The following is a 16,765-nucleotide window of genomic DNA, read 5'->3' on the forward strand; positions in this document are numbered from 1 at the left end:
ACTGGTTTTAATAATTGGAGGTCGAGATATTCAGTTGAAGGATACTCAGATTCAGTCATTAACAAAGTAAAATGGACTTATATGGATGCAAGTGGAGCGAGCAAGCGGGTTTTTTAGCCCGCTTATCTCACTTCTAGTTTATTTTTTCTTCTAAATTTTATACTAAGAAATAAACTAGTAAGCGGGTTTTTATGCGGGCAGTGGGACTACCAACTTGCATCCTGTATAAAGGCCACGCATCTCTGACACGCGCGCGCGCGAAAAAAAAAAGAGAGAGAGAGAAAAGGGAAAATAGAAGGGATAGAGGAAACCATGGATCCGAATCGGCGGCGCCGCTTCCCGACGACGTCCTCGAGGAGATCTTCCACCGCCTTCCGGCCGTCGTGGCGCCGCCTCCTCTCGCGACCGCCCGGGCAGCAGCGCCCGCGCGATACCACCACCACCACCAAGTCGTCGTTCCTCTTCGTGTGCAACCCCGCGACGCGGGAGGTCGCCGCGCGCTCCCCCCCCCCCCCCCCAGGGTCGACGGCTTCGACGTCATGGGCCTTCTACCTCCACGCGTCCACGCCCGAGTACCGCGTCCTCTCTTCTGCAGGACGCGGAGGACGGTGGTGAAGCGCTCGCCCCCAATGGCCGAGTACCGTGCGTGTAGTAGACCGCACGTACGCCGTGGCGGCGGCGAGGCTGCTGGCGGCACGCGGCCAAACGGCGACGTGTACCTCACCTCGGACTCGTCGTGACATGATCACCCGCCGATGACCCTGCGCGGCTCTGCCTCCACTGGGAGTCTGGAACGTCCGGGCGGAGGAGTTCCGCACCGTGGTGGGTGTTCGACACGGCGGCGGAGGAGTTCCACACGATGCGCGGGCCGTGCGACTACTCCGGTACTCCCAACCCAAGACGCGGACTGGACCGGGCAGCTCATCGGAGTATAGGGCACCATGGCCGCCTCGTCGTACGACGGGGTGGTGGCGCTGTGGCTGCTCTGGTACTACGACGAGGAGGCATGGGAATGCGTGTGTACCCGAGTCGCCGCCGGGTTCCTCGATCGGCGACGTGGCAGGGACGATGGGGTTCTTCGTCGCCCACGTGAGCGACGACGGCGGCGGCGGGGACGCGCTCGCTGCTCCTCTCATCTCAGGGGCATCGGTACGGAGTTTACAACCTCAGGAGGGGCGAGGTGGTGGCCGCCGGCAGGGAGCTCGGCGGCGGCGACGACGTCATCCTCGCGACGCAGTATGTTTACCAGGAGAGCTTCGCTTCTCCAGTGGCCCGGAGAGGCGTCGGCGACGGCGCTCCGTCGCCGCGAGGAGAACTGGCCGCCGGCGCCGGCGAGGCGTCCTCTTCGAGCTTGATCAGAAATTCTCCAGGATTTTATGGAGTTCTAATCTTTTCTTTACTTTCTTTAAAATATGGTAATGGTTGTTCATGGTCCTCCGTATAGTGGCATGTGTGCTTGCCAGATATGTGTGTAATTTTCATCTAGTAGTGGATTAAAAATTTAAAATGGTTACATTTCGACCATCCTGATGATGCTTATCAATTGGCCTTGATCAGCAGTCTGAGATTAAACAAATTTGTTTGTTTTTTCTAAGCACTACAGTTTTCATTGAAAATATATTTCTTTTCTACCAAGAAGATGTGAAGTGATCCTGACTTTGTAAGAGATATAAGACATAACCGTGTACTATTCAACCTTAGTTTTGGTGTTTCTCAAACAGACAACTAAGAGCAAACATAAACCGGGCTTTAAAGTGTAGAACATCCAGGTATAGTACCTGTAATGGTCGTAATCCATTGTAAATTTGGCGAACACTATGGATATCATCTAATCATCATGTATATGGAAGTCTTTAAAAATTTTATAGAAGCCTTACATATAGAAAATATCAGTGGATTTTTACGATTAAACTCTCGCTCTAGTCAAATATATTTGACTTTGCATCGAATATATTTCACTGGAGGGAGTATGTGAAAATTGTCAAAAAAAAAAAAACAAAGGAATTGCCATAGCTGCCTCTGCCGAAATGCCGAGGAAATTCCAATGGCTTGGTTTGATGCTGTTTGCGGCTATTAAAAACTCTAAGGCTTGGTCATATGCTCCCTACCGGGGAAAAAATGAATTACCTAAAATGTAAAACTTGAAGAATTCAGGTACCGATTTGAAATTTCATTGAGCTCAGGGTGCGTTTATTTCTTTGGGTGTAAAGTTTTCAAAATATACGGACGTACATTTGAAGTATTAAATGTAGACTAATAACAAAATAAATTACAGATTCCACCCTGCTGTGAGACGAATTTATTAAGCCTAATTAATCTGTCAATAGTAAATATTTATTGTAGCAACACATTGTCAAATTATAGCGTAATTAGGCTCAAAAGATTCGTCTCGCAATTTACATGCAAATTGTATAATTGATTTTTTTTATATTTAATGCCTTATGTATGTGTCCAAACTTTTAATGTGATGTTTTTAGCTAAAATTTTTTGATCTAAACGAGCCCTCAATGCTTCAGTTGGCTTGAAAAAGAAAAAGAACCCTAAAACGATTGACCAAAACAGCACTACAGAAGAAATTAAAGGTGGTTTTGATCTAATCAGCTAATTCCTTTTTCTAATAAATGGAAATCTAATCAGCTGGAGTAATAATTGTGCTGGTCGATGAATCCCCAGCTGTTCTCTGCAAGACATGTACAAGCCAAAGTAGAACCCATCTTGATTTTTTCTGCAGATGCAAGATAAGAGTAGGCAGGATCGATCGACCAGCTGATCCGGAAGCTGCCGCGGCGTAGGCTAGCTGTACAGACAGTGCGTGCCGTGCAGAGGAGATAGCCAAGCGGACCCTCTACATGGTGCAGGAGTACTACCTACGTGGATCTAATGCCCAGACTTCTTGTCATTCGATCGTGTGATCTGCCCAGACATGCTTATGCACTCGCAGTCTTCTTTGTTCGCCCTGTACTACTACACTACTCCCATTTCAGAGCATATATTTAGATCCTCTAGCAAATTTTTTTAGCATATCACATCGAATATTTGGACACATATATAGAGTATTAAATATAAATTAAAAAACTAATTAAATTATATGTAATAAATTGCGAGACGAATATTTTAAGCCTAATTGCTCCATGATTTGATAATGTAATGCTCCAGTAAATATTTGCTAATGACGGATTAATTAGGCTTAATAAATTCATCTCGCAATTTGCAGGCAGAATCTGTAATTTGTTTTATTATTAGTCTACGTTTAATGCGAAAGGGCATGTAGCCTAGTAGTTGCAATGACCTGAGTAGCATCCCAAGGTCCTGAGTTCAAATCTCCATATGAGCGAATTTCAGATTGGGTTATTTGAAGGCTAAGTTCCTAAAATAAGCCAAAATGGCTACATATATCCGGTTGGATATATTATTTCAGATTGGATTATTTGAGAGCTAAGTTCCCTATTTGATATGCTAAATTCCTAAAATCAAAATGGCTGCATATATCCAGTTGGATATAGAGGCCGGACAAAAAAAAATACCCTTCTCTAAAAAAATAGTCTACGTTTAATACTTTAAATGCCTTACGGCGTGCATGTTTAATTCGATTTACCACACATAGACACACCGTACTCCAGTTCAAACCTGTGTTAGTTTTTCAAACTTCAAAGTTCAAGAATACTAGTAGTGGTCACCTGTTGTAGTAGTATACTAGTACCACGCATACATGATCACACATTTGAAGTATTAAATATAGACTAATAACAAAACAAATTATAGATTCCGCCTGTAAACTGCGAGACGAATCTATTAAGCCTAATTAATCTGTCATTAGCAAATGTTTACCGTAGCACCACATTGTCAAATCATGGCGTAACTAGGCTTAAAAGATTCGTCTCGCAATTTATATATAAACTGTGCAATTGGTTTTTTTCGTCCACATTTAATGCTTTATTTATGTGTTCAAATATTTGATGTGGCAGAAAAGTTGAAAGTTTGTAGGAAAATAAAACCCAGCTAGTTCTTGCAAACATTGTGCTAGGATAGGACAGATTACAAACAGCAACCTTTTTTTCTTCTTCTTTTGCTCTTTTGGCGCAGGGTACGCTGCTTCTTCTGCTAGACAGACTGCTACGTGCTACCACTACACAGCTGGGCCCCGTTCCTCTCGCGGAGGCGGAAACGACCGCCACGCGAGCGAGCAGCGGAGAGCGGAGAGCAGAGATGCTTGCCGTTTGCGGCTAGAGACCGAGCGAGCAATTCAAGCTTTTCCCTTACCACCACGCACCCATGCCTACACGTGGCTTGTCCCCAAAATTTAACAAATTTATCCTTTTAAAATACTTAATTCAAAACTAGCACAATTTTATTTAGAAATTGATCCCCCAAAAATACAAGATCTTAGTGCCAACCGCCCTTAGGCCCTGTTTGGATCTATAGACTAAATTTTAGTCCCTGTCAAATAGAATGTTTGGCCACTAATTAGAAATATTAAACGTAGACTAATGACAAAACCCATTCCATAACCCTGGACTAATTCGCGAGACAAATTTATTGAGCCTAATTAATCAATGATTAGCCTATGTGATGCTACAATAAATATGTGCTAATTATGGATTAATTAGGTTTAAAAAATTTGTCTTGCGGATTAGCTCTTATTTATGCAATTAGTTTTATTATTAGTATACGTTTAATACTTCTAATTAGTGTCAAACATCCAATGTGACAGTGACTAAAATTTAGTCTCTGAATCCAAACACCACCTTAGTGCTGAAGCACCCAATATCAACAACAGTGACATGACACCACGGTGCCTAACCTGATCGCGCCAGTGACGGGCGCTAAGGTTGGAGACTTAGCTACGCGCCAATGGCTCGTGAAACACAACTCCTATGTTGGGTGGCACCGAGGTGCCCAACCTCAACACCATTATGCTTGCGCCTAGGTTGTCAACCTCAACGCCAACCATTTTTACATTGAGGTTCTAGATCTAGCTTGGTTCCAGAAAGCTCTCCACTTAAGTATCCGAGCACATACCGTAAACAACAAATACCCTCTCCACATCTCACAAGTCACAAACATCAACAAATGCTAAAATATAAGCCATCTCATCATAAACGTATCAAACACAATCTCAAGTCAAATGCGATGAACCTTATACCAACTCAATCCCTATGAAATCAGGGTTTTAGAAGGAGTTTGCGTTGTAAATCGATCTTCAACTCAATCCTCGCGAAGGTGTATGGCGCTGAGGTCCTATCACGACGGCGAGTCGGGTGTCACATGGGCTAGGGGTCACGACTAACCTTTTTTGTGCTGATCCATACGACCTTGGTACCGAGGTGGTTGATGTAAGGAAAATTTTTTAAGTGGTCTAATTTTGAAACAAGTTTTTTAAAAGGACCAGTTTATCAAAATTTCGGTGGTTTGTCCTGGAGCGCTCACACGCAGAGGGGGAGGATGAGAGATGCGTGTGTCCGGTGGGCGCGGCCGATGCGGGCGTGTCAGGTCAGGTGGGCCCGATGGGAAGCGACACGCTCGAAGCGGTGTTTCTTCCGTTGGTGTGCAAGCGCGTCTCATCAGACACGCACGCAGAGCGCGCGTGGGTTGGGGGACCGGGGTTACCGGTGTGGTAACCTTACCAACCACGCTGCCACCGTACGTACGGACTACTACGCAGGCAATGCATGCAAGGTGTACTTGATCACCAATCAGAAATTCGATCAGATATTCCCAGGTTAACCCCACACCTACCCACCTACCCACCTACCCCTACCACACATCAGTGATCAGTCAAGAAAAAACACTCCAGTACAGTGCATGGTTAACCATTTAACCCAACCCGGGTTTGGTTTGGCCACACAGCCGCGCGCGAAAGAGCTAGAGATACGATTAGAAAAGAAAAAAGAAGTAGTAGTAGAAGAAGAAAAACAAAAAGGAAAAAAGCGATGTATGCAGCGTTGTTTAGGTTGCTCTACCTTTTGCTTTTTACTTTTGGGGGCGCTGATCGCGATGGAGATGCAGTGCATGCATGACCGGCCGCTTGGACGCATTTGCATGTATGCAACGCAGTATCGTACGTCTCGATCGCTAGAGCTAAAGCTGCCTTTAATTAATTTCGCCGGAATTAATGGCAGCTGCAACGGCCGGTCTGTCATATGCGATCTGTGCAGAGAGACCAAGAGCTAGCGATCCAAACTTCGAACGCATGCAACGTCTAGTTAGCACGCCCATACATGCATGAGTTCGCTATGGTTTCTCAATTTTAGTTAGTAACTAATTACTCCCAGTAATCTCTACTAGATGGCTAGCGAGAAAGATGTAATAACGTGTGCATGCATGCGGTGCATGTGTGGAGGGTTAATTAATTAATTGGCCGGTGCCGGTGATGAACTGATGATGAGACCGATATTCTTTAATTAGTTTGATAAGTACACATGAACATAATGTGTGTGTGTGTATCCATGCATGCATGCATGGCCGATCGCTTTTATGTTACTACAATATTGTACACTTGTACAAGGCATATATTAAGGCGCGTGTCAAAGAAATTTTCATCGTTCCCCTCCCCTAGTAGTAGTAGTAGAAGAAGAATAAGATATTTTCATCGTATGTGACACGTACGGTACGTGCAGCTGTGCATATGCTGCCATGCATACATGGGTTCATGTAGAAGAGACTACACCTAGCAATTAATCGTGCCAGACCGTATCTTTATTCTTTCCGATTCATCTTGGAATGGAGTGCCTTCGTCGTTTCAGCCAGTTTAAATTTTTGCCCACACTGCTCCACACACTTTGTCCTGCCCCTGCCTAAAGGATGCATTGGCATATATCAGTATATATATCACACAAAAGAAAATGCCAATTATCAAACATATATTGCGAGATCTATTAGATAATATCCGTGGATAGATAATTAGCAGCAGCTAGCTAGCCAGCTTTGTGGTTAGTACACATATAATTTGTTTGACAGAACAAAACTAAGTAATTAATTTTGATAAATTAAATATGGTAACCACTGTACGTCTTCTGTATTTTATTAGTCAATTATATGAATTTACACTGTGATATTTTATTTTTACAGTGACAAATTGTATATGGGGTGCTGTTTTTATAACAGATGGGGCCCATGACATGAGAAAGATGCTAGTACGTTTTTTATGCTTTAGGTAACATGCTTTAAATAACAGCTAGTGTTTGATTCAGGGGTTGAAAAAACAATTAATCGAAAACCACTCGATTAATCGGCCAGATTAACTACCCCTATTAAACTTAATTAATCGCATGATCCATTTCAAAACCTGGTAACAAGTTTTGAACACCTTAATCATCATTCATAATCATCACTCTTCCCTACATAAAAAGAATACAGTCACCGCGAGTGGTAAGATTACCTCGGTCCCCATCTGCCCCTCTCGATCACCTGTCTAGGGTTTCTAGAATCTAGTTAACCTCAAGAAAAGCAAGCACTACGACTCCCCCTTCCTTTCTTCCAGCCTCGCCTCGCGCTCACCTCATCACCTCTGGGTTTTTTCTTCCTTGGCCTCTCTTACCATGGCTTGCCATGTCCTTCTCCTCTAGTAGTCTAGTTTACCCCCACCCTCGCGCTAGTTCCTCTCTGCTTTTACCTTCACCCCCTTCTCTGCCATGGCCTACGACCGAGGAGGGGGCCGTGGCGAGCAGCAGCCGCGGTACGGCGACCCTGCAGGCTGCTCCGCGCCCGGGGAAGGAGGCGGCGGCGAACCCATGGCGCCGTATCGTCCCACTGCCACCGGCTTCGTCTGGGCGCCGCTGCGCATGTCGGGCCGTCCACAGCAGCACGAGCCCCCGCCGATGGTCGACGTCGTCGTCTACTACGGAGCAAGGGCGGCCATCCCGGCGCCGCACGATCAGGCCGCGTACGAGCTCGGCGGCGCGGTCCTGTGGCGATCGGCTCCTCTCATGGAGGAGTCCACGCTGCCTCCACCCGCTGCGGCTGGTGGCGAGGCGGTGGCGGTGGCGGCGTCGGACATCGATCCGGTGCGGCCGGGCTGTGGGGCGTCCAATGGGAAGAAGGTGATGATCGAGGAGAACGACCTCTTCTGTGACGTGAGCTCCTCCTCCTCCTCCTCCTCCCCCTCCTCATCCTCCTCCTCCTCATCATCCTCCAGATCTACGTATGCTGCCTTCTCCTCGATCGATCCAGTTGTAGATGTTGCCGCGCGCTGTCTAGTAGCACTCTGCAGATCTGGTTTTGCACGTTGGTTTTTGAGTGGTTTTTGCAGTTTCTCATGCTAGCTAGTGGCTGATTTCGTAAGTTTTTGCGACGTACGGTGCGATGATCCAACGACGCTTCCGATCTCATCCTTGTGGGTGTTTATGGCCGGAACTAGCGTTCGTATGACGGATTAATCTCTCGCGTTTTGTTTCAAGTTATTTTTTCCTCCGTTTTTTTATCTGTCTGCCTCTTCTTAATTTGGTCATTCTACTTCGGTTCCTCCAGTTGCATGCAGTCTCGTGACATGCATGACGCATGCATGTACTGCTGCTCAATACGCACAGGCAGTCAGGCATGCTTGCCCTTTTTTTTTTCTCTCTTTTTCCAAAACTTTTGCCATTGTATCAAAGTTACAGAGCTTGATATCTCCCTTTTGCGGGAGCTTGGTTGGGTTTGGTTTTGGAAACAAATTAAGCTTCTCGTTGAATCCACTCTTGCATCGCTTGTTCCTACTTCTTCGTGTGTGTGTTTTTTTGTTCATCTTTTTTTGACTCGTTCATTGTTTCTGGAGATTACCGCTTTGGGTAAACTGAAGCCTTAAATGGGAGTGAGCATCTTTAGTAGTACAGTATACTAGTATTGCTGTTTGTTCGAGCTTTTATTTTCCTGGTTGACTTGTTTATTGACTACTAGTATTGGATAGCTAGCTATCCTTTTTCTGCAGGCAACTTTTAGATTGATTCTTGCTTGTTTATAGAAGTGGGGCAGCGGGTAGCCCACCTCTGTTTTTTTTTTGTTTGTGTGTGAGGCTAGATTGCCGTCTTTTATTAGAGGCCTAATGGCCCGAATCGATGTGTTCTAATGTTTTGGCAAAATTTACGAATTTTTTTCGTTTCTCGGGAGAAGTCGTACTCACAGCAACAAATTTGTTGCAAAATATTACTGGTATAGTCGATAAGACTTGTGACTATATGGCTTGATCAAGGTATTTTGGTCCGTTACGTACGTCGTTTAGTTTCTTCGGGATGTTTCTTTTTTTTTTAAAGAAAAAAACCTTCCATCGTGTTTCGTTTGCTGTGCTTCTTTTAAGCTTGTTTTATCTGCATTTAGCCTGGCCAACTCGATCTCCATGGTGTCTGTTAATTTAGACGAATTGGATAAACTGCTTGCTTGCCGTACAATCTTGATTTGGAGATCTTCCTGGCCAACATAATTGACTTTGTTTTTAAATAATGGTGGTTTTAAATTTGTTTAAAGTTTGATCTTCAACCAGAAAATAACGGTTTAAATAAATTTATTTTTGTACTTGTTTAATACGGGCTCTCTGTTTCTGGGCTTTAAAGATGATGGGTACTGATTTCTGAGCTGTATAGGTAGCCTAGCGGCCTTTTAATCTTCATTTTTTTTTTCCTATTTGACCGCAGTTCTTATCGGCTTTGACGGGCCTTCCATCATCGTCTGCTCTCCTCAATCCTCCCCCACTCCTTGGGTAAATCGTTAGCCTAGCCGCCACCCGTACTGAGCGCTCCGCCATGGCGCTCGTCTGAACTTCCCCTTTAGCGCCCGCCATGGCCTGCCGCCCCATGTGAGTAATGCGGTTATGTGTAGCAGGGTAGTTTTTTCCTATTGCTGGAGAAGATCCTCCACTTAAATGGAGAAAATCGACGGGGAGATCGCTCTTTTGTTGCTGGATTTCTGTTTATTCCGATCTGTTAGACTGCTAGTCCCTAAATAGGTGTAGCTTTCGTTTCTGGGCATTCTATTTTTCATGGTTGCGGCGTCACTTTCATATCTCTTTCACCCATGAATCGACTCCGATAGTGTGTGTTACTCGTAACCTGTACTACTGCATTTCCATTACATCTAGATAATCAGAACCGCCACTCAAGTTTCAGTAGTTTGGTCTTGTAATGGTGGTTCTAATTCTGTTGGTTGACTGCTCTCTGAAATTAATTTTATTCGTTTAGTTATTATTATGTGATCTTGAGGTGTAGGTTCATGACTTCATGTTAAGTAGCTCCAAATTATTCTTCATTCCCCCCTCCTCCCCCTGAAAATCTTGTTCTGAATTCCAATAGAAAAGTTATTCTTCCTTTTTCCCCTGAAAATTTCGTTCTGAATTCCCAATAAAAAGGTTATAAATTTATATGCATGAAGTTCATCGAGTTGTTCTGAAAATCTTACAGTTCGTTATCAATACAAAGACTACTTCAAGTCAAACAAGCAGGATTCTACCTGATGAGCTCATCAAGTTGCACGGGTTCACAACTCTTGGTGGCAAACGGCCAGCATATGACGGAAGAGAGAGTCTCTATACCAATGGTTCACTTCCTTTTGAATCAAAGGAGTCTGTGGTCAAAGTATTTGATCCAGAAAAGAATGCTAAAGAAAGGTTTGTGTGATTCTAGCTAAGAATTTTCTTATGTACCGAGCTACATGTTTCTCAATATTAGATTATTATGTCTTGCCCTTCTGCAGGGCGCAAAAGGAATTTAAGATCACAATTGAAATTGTTGGCAAAACAAACTTGTACCACCTCCAGCGCTTTCTGCTCGGAAAGCACAGGGGCATAGCCCAAGAAATCATCCATGTTTTTGATGTTATCCTCAGTGATAAACTTTCTCGGAAGTATGAGATCTTTCTCATTTGACATTTGATTGATAACTTCTTGACCAGGGTATTGACAATGTTGTAAATACAATTACCTTTTTTGCAGTCATGTCACAGGGCCCAGATCCTTTCTTTGTACTCAGATTGGTCACCAGGGTTACATTGGTGATGGACTTGACTCTTGGAGAGGTTACCATCAAAGCTTGCGCCTGAGAAAGATAGGGATTTCACTCAATACGGGTACTTCCGTTCAGTTATTGCTTATTAGTTTTCACTGAATATAAATATTATTCCCTCTGGTCATAACTATTTGATGTTAGGACAATATTTGATGAAACTTTAACCATCAATAACTTCTAAAAAAACAAAAAAAATGGTATGTGTAATGCCTTAAAAAAGCTATCAGAAAATTATTCTAATACAAAATTTATGGTCAAAATTTCAAAAGTTTGACCAAATCTTGACCTAAATGTTAAATATTTGTGACTGGAGGGAATATTTAGATACTAACTACCGTTTTTGATCTACTTCATTCAGATATGTCTGCAGCATCCTTTATGCCTGTGAGAATTATCCAAATTATAGATGGGTTCCTGAACATAAGTTACACCTCAAGACCTTTGTTAGAGCGGAACCGTGTGCAGGTAATATTCCTACCGAGGGAATTTACAAAATGTGCTATATAATACCTATAATGACTAACATTCTTTTTTCAACATGTTCAGCTAAAGAAAGTATTATGTCATGTTTGCATTGAAACAAACCACCATGATGACCAAATCGGAAGATATAAGATAACAGGGATCACCCCTATTCCTATGAGCAATAACATGTAATTATCTTTCCTCTCACGGCTGCTGTTATAGCTTCTATTTTGTTTGCATGCTGTAAGCAATGGGGGCAAAAATGTACCAGATCGTTGATACTTGATATAATATTAGAAAGGTCTGTGTTAAGGATTCTGGGCATATTGGTACATTAACAGTATGTGGATTTTGGGCATTTTTTTTTCTGCCATAGATATTTTTTTCTTGAACATGCAGGTTCTGCCTTAGATATCTATCTGTGCAATTGAAAATCCATAACTATTCAATTGAAATACTGTGTAAATGATGCATTACAAACAATTTTTCCTGTCCGGATGGAGTATAGCAGTTTGTTGTCATCTTTTCAATAGGGCCTACATTTTGTTGTTATACTTGCTCACTTCTTTATAACATGAATAATTACTGTTTTATTCCTCCCAAACTGATGCCTGTTATTCGATGCTGTTAGATGTCCTGTTGGTGAGGAAGGAACAACAATGACTGTTCTTCAGTACTTCTGTGATATGGAGAAAACAGGTGTGCCTAGTGTTGGACATTGGAACATCGCTGAAGAGGTGATGACATGCTTCATTGTTATAACTCAGTTTCGCCCAAAACTCAAAATAACTTAGCATTGCTTTGTTGAAGCGAATTCATGGTTACTTGTTTAGCTTTTTTAATGTTTAGGCTCATAACTTTTGTTTTTTATGTGGGGATAGCCGAAGATGTCTGACCCTTTTTGTTTCAGGGTATGTTAAAATGACAAACCAGTTAACATATGTTGTATCTCTCTCATAAAGTCTTATTTGATATGTATGTAAAATTCGTGAAGATACAAATTGTAGTACTCAGCCAACATAATTTACTTGCAGATGCAAATTTGAGTTTTATTTAAAGGGAAGGCACTAATATTATAAGTTTCAGATCGTTCGTAGAAATATTTCTTAGTATTGTTACATTTTTTTTCTAATTGTTTATTTTTACAGAAAATCATTAATGGAGGAGCTTTGGATAATTGGACTTCTCTGAATCTTTCACGAATGCGCCCGGAGGAAGTACAAAGGTTCTGCAGCGACCTGATTCAGATGTGCAATGCCACTGGAATGGTAAGTCCTGCAAAGTTTTAAAGCATTCAAACGATTACAAATATTGCAATTGACTTTGATATATTTGTTAAAAAAAATGACTTTGATATCAACTCTGTAGTCCTTCTATCCAAGACCAGTTGTGGACTTCCGGTCATCACATCCTAACAACATACAGAATGCTCTGAGGGATGTTCACAGGCCAATGCATTCCTATGTTGATTGTGATGAGAATCATTTTTATGCTGATGCTCATTGCAACTGTACCGTGTCTGTGGGTGAGTTTTCTTTTGGTATCTTTGTTCTTCTCTTTTCTGGATTAATTTGCTTAAAGCTTCATATCCCTCTTTCCAAGAGCAAGGAAAATGGCACTACAAAAGTTTTTCACAATGGTTTAACCGCTAATTGGAAAGGATAAGCTTTGTTTTACAATCCCTACTCATCATGTTTACTGCAATATGCCTCAAATCGTCAAATGACGTCTTTTCAGTGAACTGAACTACTGCCATTTATTTGTTATGCACCATCATTATCATCATGTGATCTGTTCCATGACATTTGTCTATGAAATCTACTGAAGCATGTCAAATAGTTTTGATTGGTTGCCTCATTTCACCGATTCATACTAAATAGTGCGCTAATGAATCCCCTTCTTTTTGCCATTAGATTTTCCAATCGAATTGACTGTAAGACTCGTAAAGATCAACTTTATGAAGATCCCATTGTATTCCAGAAGCTCAGAACATAGGGCCCGATATGCCCCAATTACAGCTTATCCACTAATAATTCCAACCCCCTCAACTTGTTCTGAAAAATAGGATTCTGTGTCATTCCTGGCTGTATTTTTTCTTGTAATACACTAGTACTACAGTGCTAATTTTTGTACTGTTTTATGTCTTTGTTTCTTCATATTCAGATAACTAATTTGTTGAAACTGATGTGGGTTCCCCTTTTTCCCCTATACAGTCCCCTCATCATCGAACGACAAAGTTGCTGTGGAACAGGAGGAATTACAATTTGCCTCAACCCCTGGCAACAGTGGACAGGGCAAATTTCAGGTATGCTTGCTTCTGAGTCCTTTACATTTACAACATTCATAACTTGCATTTGATCCTCAAATGGTTTTCTTTGTTATATGTAGGTTGGTTTCCTGCTGAACAGACAGACGATACTAGTAGATACAGAAAATGACGACTCAGTTTCTGCTGTTATCCAGCAGGCAATTGAAAAGACAAATTATTGGCCAAAGGATGTGTATTACACATACTCCATGGGCATGATTGACAAAAAGAAGATGGTGAAGGAATCACATCTCTATAAAGGTTCTCTCATATTTGTCAATTCCAGAAGCCGGGGCGGTGGAGAGCCTCCTGCTGGTTGCGAGAGGTGTGTATTCCTATCTTTAGAACATATATATAGGATTGCTCACAGAACATCAATGTGACTCTTTTGTGTGTGTGTGTGACTACAGGATTGTTGATAGAATGATTAAGGCAAACAAAATTCCTCTACTGGATCATATCCATAGTGTGAAGGGGCATGATCCCTGGGCTGAATGGTTTGAGCGTGTGAACTTACCAAGATCCCTTTTAACATCTTCACAAGAATGGGGTGGTGTACTTTTGCAAGATGCAGCAGCTAAAGTTGGACAGATGTTGGCTCTCTGTCTGGAAAGGGCCCATTGTTCTGGGAAATGTTTTGGTGGCTTTGACATACGTGATGTCTATTATATAGAGTATTACCAGTTGATTGACATTAATGCCCCCATGACGGATTTCACAAGTAGAAGATATATAAATGATTGGTTATCGTTCAATAAGATTATTGATGACCACTTTAGATACACTGATCCAACCTCAGGTTATCTATCATATACACTGTACGTGGAAGATTTTATGTTCAGAATATCTTTACTTGAAGATGTGCCATCTACTGGACGTTCTTGGAGGGAAAGGGCTGTCTTTTTCAAGAATATCAGCCTTGAATCATCAGAGAGGAGAGTCCAGATTGTTGAAGGACTTGTGGGGTTTTATCGTGAAAGACTCACTTCAGACAGAGAATTATTCGAGGAGGTATTGCAGGATTGTGGCTATTGGAAAAGACAAACAAGAACGGTGCCTCGTATGATTTCTGCGTTGACATATTCTGTAAAGAATGAATTGCAGGACTGGGTACCTGCTAATCATTACTTTGAGAATTGTGGGTATTCCCAGCTTTATTTCTGTAGATGTTTCTTTGGACATTATACAGTACCAGGAAGGGTATGTGCACTTTCATGTTCTTTTCTCAGAAGTTATGGAACAATAGGTTTGTAGACATGTAACATTCATACTTGTTTGTTTAGATCACGAAGAAGGAACTGGATACAGCTGTAGGCATACTTTTGCCAGGTCATATCCCAAGGGCTCAAAAAAGACTGATGGTCAACTATGAGAAGACCCAAGTAGATGCTGCAGTATTGTCACCATCAGGAAATACTGCAAGGTTCAGTGTGCATCATATTTTTGGCATTGGTTCTGTTGGAAATGACCTGGCTCTCCCACAAATAAAAAAGGCTCTTCCTCCCTCGCAAAGAAAAAGGAAACAAACTTGTGACAAGTAAGGTAATGTGTTTTTCATGGTAATCAAATAGCACTAAATACTAGTAATTTACTTTATCATGATTTAAGTTTCTGCATGAATGTCGTTGTCTTTAGATACTAGTTTATTTTGTATTATAAAAACAGGGAATGATATAATTTTTATTTTTTTTTGTAAAATTTGGAGGGAACCTTTTAGGAATCTAACATTTGTATTGGTATATATATTGAACTGAAGTTATGATTGTTGCCAAGTTACGTTTGCTTTTAAACTTCACTTATCTTTCTAATGTGAACCAAATTTCTGATAGTAGTGTTCTATCTATAATCAGAAGGTCATGTGGTGCATTGTCTGGTACTCTGGTTCAGTTTTTTTTTTGTGTTGCATCTTTGTTTCTTGTCATTTTTGCATTAATATTCTTCTGTCTTGCCATGAGCAAGGAAAGGTATAAAAGTTTTTGGCAATGGTTTAGCTGTGAATTGGATAAAAAAAAACCTTATTTGCATATTATCTCAACAAAATAGAACTCCTTATTTAATTATCATGTTCTGAAATCGGTCTTTGTTTACTGTAATGCACCTCAGTCCGTCATGCGTGTGATCTGCTTTCAAAGTTAACTTAACTACTTTTCGTTGCTTATTACCTGTTCTTCATATTTGTTTTACAAATCTGCTGCCTTCAACTCCTATCATTTTGCTTCTCATGCTACCACGTTACTTTCTGGGAACTTGCAAGTGAACTGCCGAAATATTTTCTCTCCCTTGTTTTTTCCTTTTCATATTCAGATGCCTAAGTTGCTAAGTGATTGTCACCGCTGATTCAGTGCTTTTTTCCTGTCTGTGCAGTCTAACTAGCCTACTATACACATGTAGCTGCTTCTCTGCAAACTTCCCGTTGGTAGCAGAGAGCTCTGATGGCAGCAGCGGGCAAGCTGTGGAGGTGCGTTAACTTCCCAAAGATCAAAGGTTCCCAACTGCTTATATGATGAGATGTTGGCGATTCCCATAGAGATGTGGTTGATGAAGTTTAGTTGAAGATTCCCAACTGCTTATAAGACTTCTCTTGAACTGGTTGCTGGTAGTTTTTTTTTTGCTGCTCGTTGTAGTAGATTGTCAGTGAGCTTCTGTGGTATGCAAGGCACTCAGCTTGACACAATGCAACTATGCCAAGTATGTTAAGTTCCCAGTAGTTTTGTTATCTAACCTTTGTTCTCTGTATGATATTTGCCTCATCAGCTGCTCTGCTCAAAATGCTTCCTTTTATATTTGTAGTTTTGAAAAATAACACTCTTGTTCCAGTTTCTATCTCCATTTGGATCTGACATGTTTGGTTCTGAAACTTGGGCGGTGAAACCTGACCATTAGCGACTAACTTTGCACATTGAGCTCTTTACCTGCGCTGCATTTTGAAATTGCTTTTGTACCCGTTTATTATTATCATTTTATTTTTCTGCATTCTGAGGCACTTGCCAGTTTGCTACGCAACGAGACGGCGCCAGCATTT

At 41.8% G+C, this 16,765-nt stretch overlaps 1 protein-coding gene across 1 annotated transcript; it reads left to right on the forward strand.

Annotated features, from left to right (window-relative positions):
• The first annotated feature begins 10,328 nt into the window (after window positions 1–10,328).
• LOC4332859 (uncharacterized) lies at window positions 10,329–16,496 on the forward strand. The gene is made up of 13 exons (XM_015773900.3): window positions 10,329–10,573; window positions 10,660–10,809; window positions 10,898–11,031; window positions 11,329–11,435; window positions 11,517–11,623; window positions 12,067–12,172; window positions 12,584–12,703; window positions 12,804–12,960; window positions 13,649–13,740; window positions 13,824–14,068; window positions 14,154–14,943; window positions 15,027–15,285; window positions 16,108–16,496. The coding sequence occupies exons 1-12, from the start codon at window positions 10,329–10,331 to the stop codon at window positions 15,282–15,284; spliced, it is 2,511 nt and encodes an 836-aa protein (XP_015629386.3). The 3' UTR covers window position 15,285; window positions 16,108–16,496.
• The last annotated feature ends 269 nt before the right edge of the window (window positions 16,497–16,765 follow it).

Source organism: Oryza sativa, chromosome 3 (assembly GCF_034140825.1).
Source record: "Oryza sativa Japonica Group chromosome 3, ASM3414082v1".
Lineage (NCBI taxonomy): Eukaryota > Viridiplantae > Streptophyta > Magnoliopsida > Poales > Poaceae > Oryza > Oryza sativa.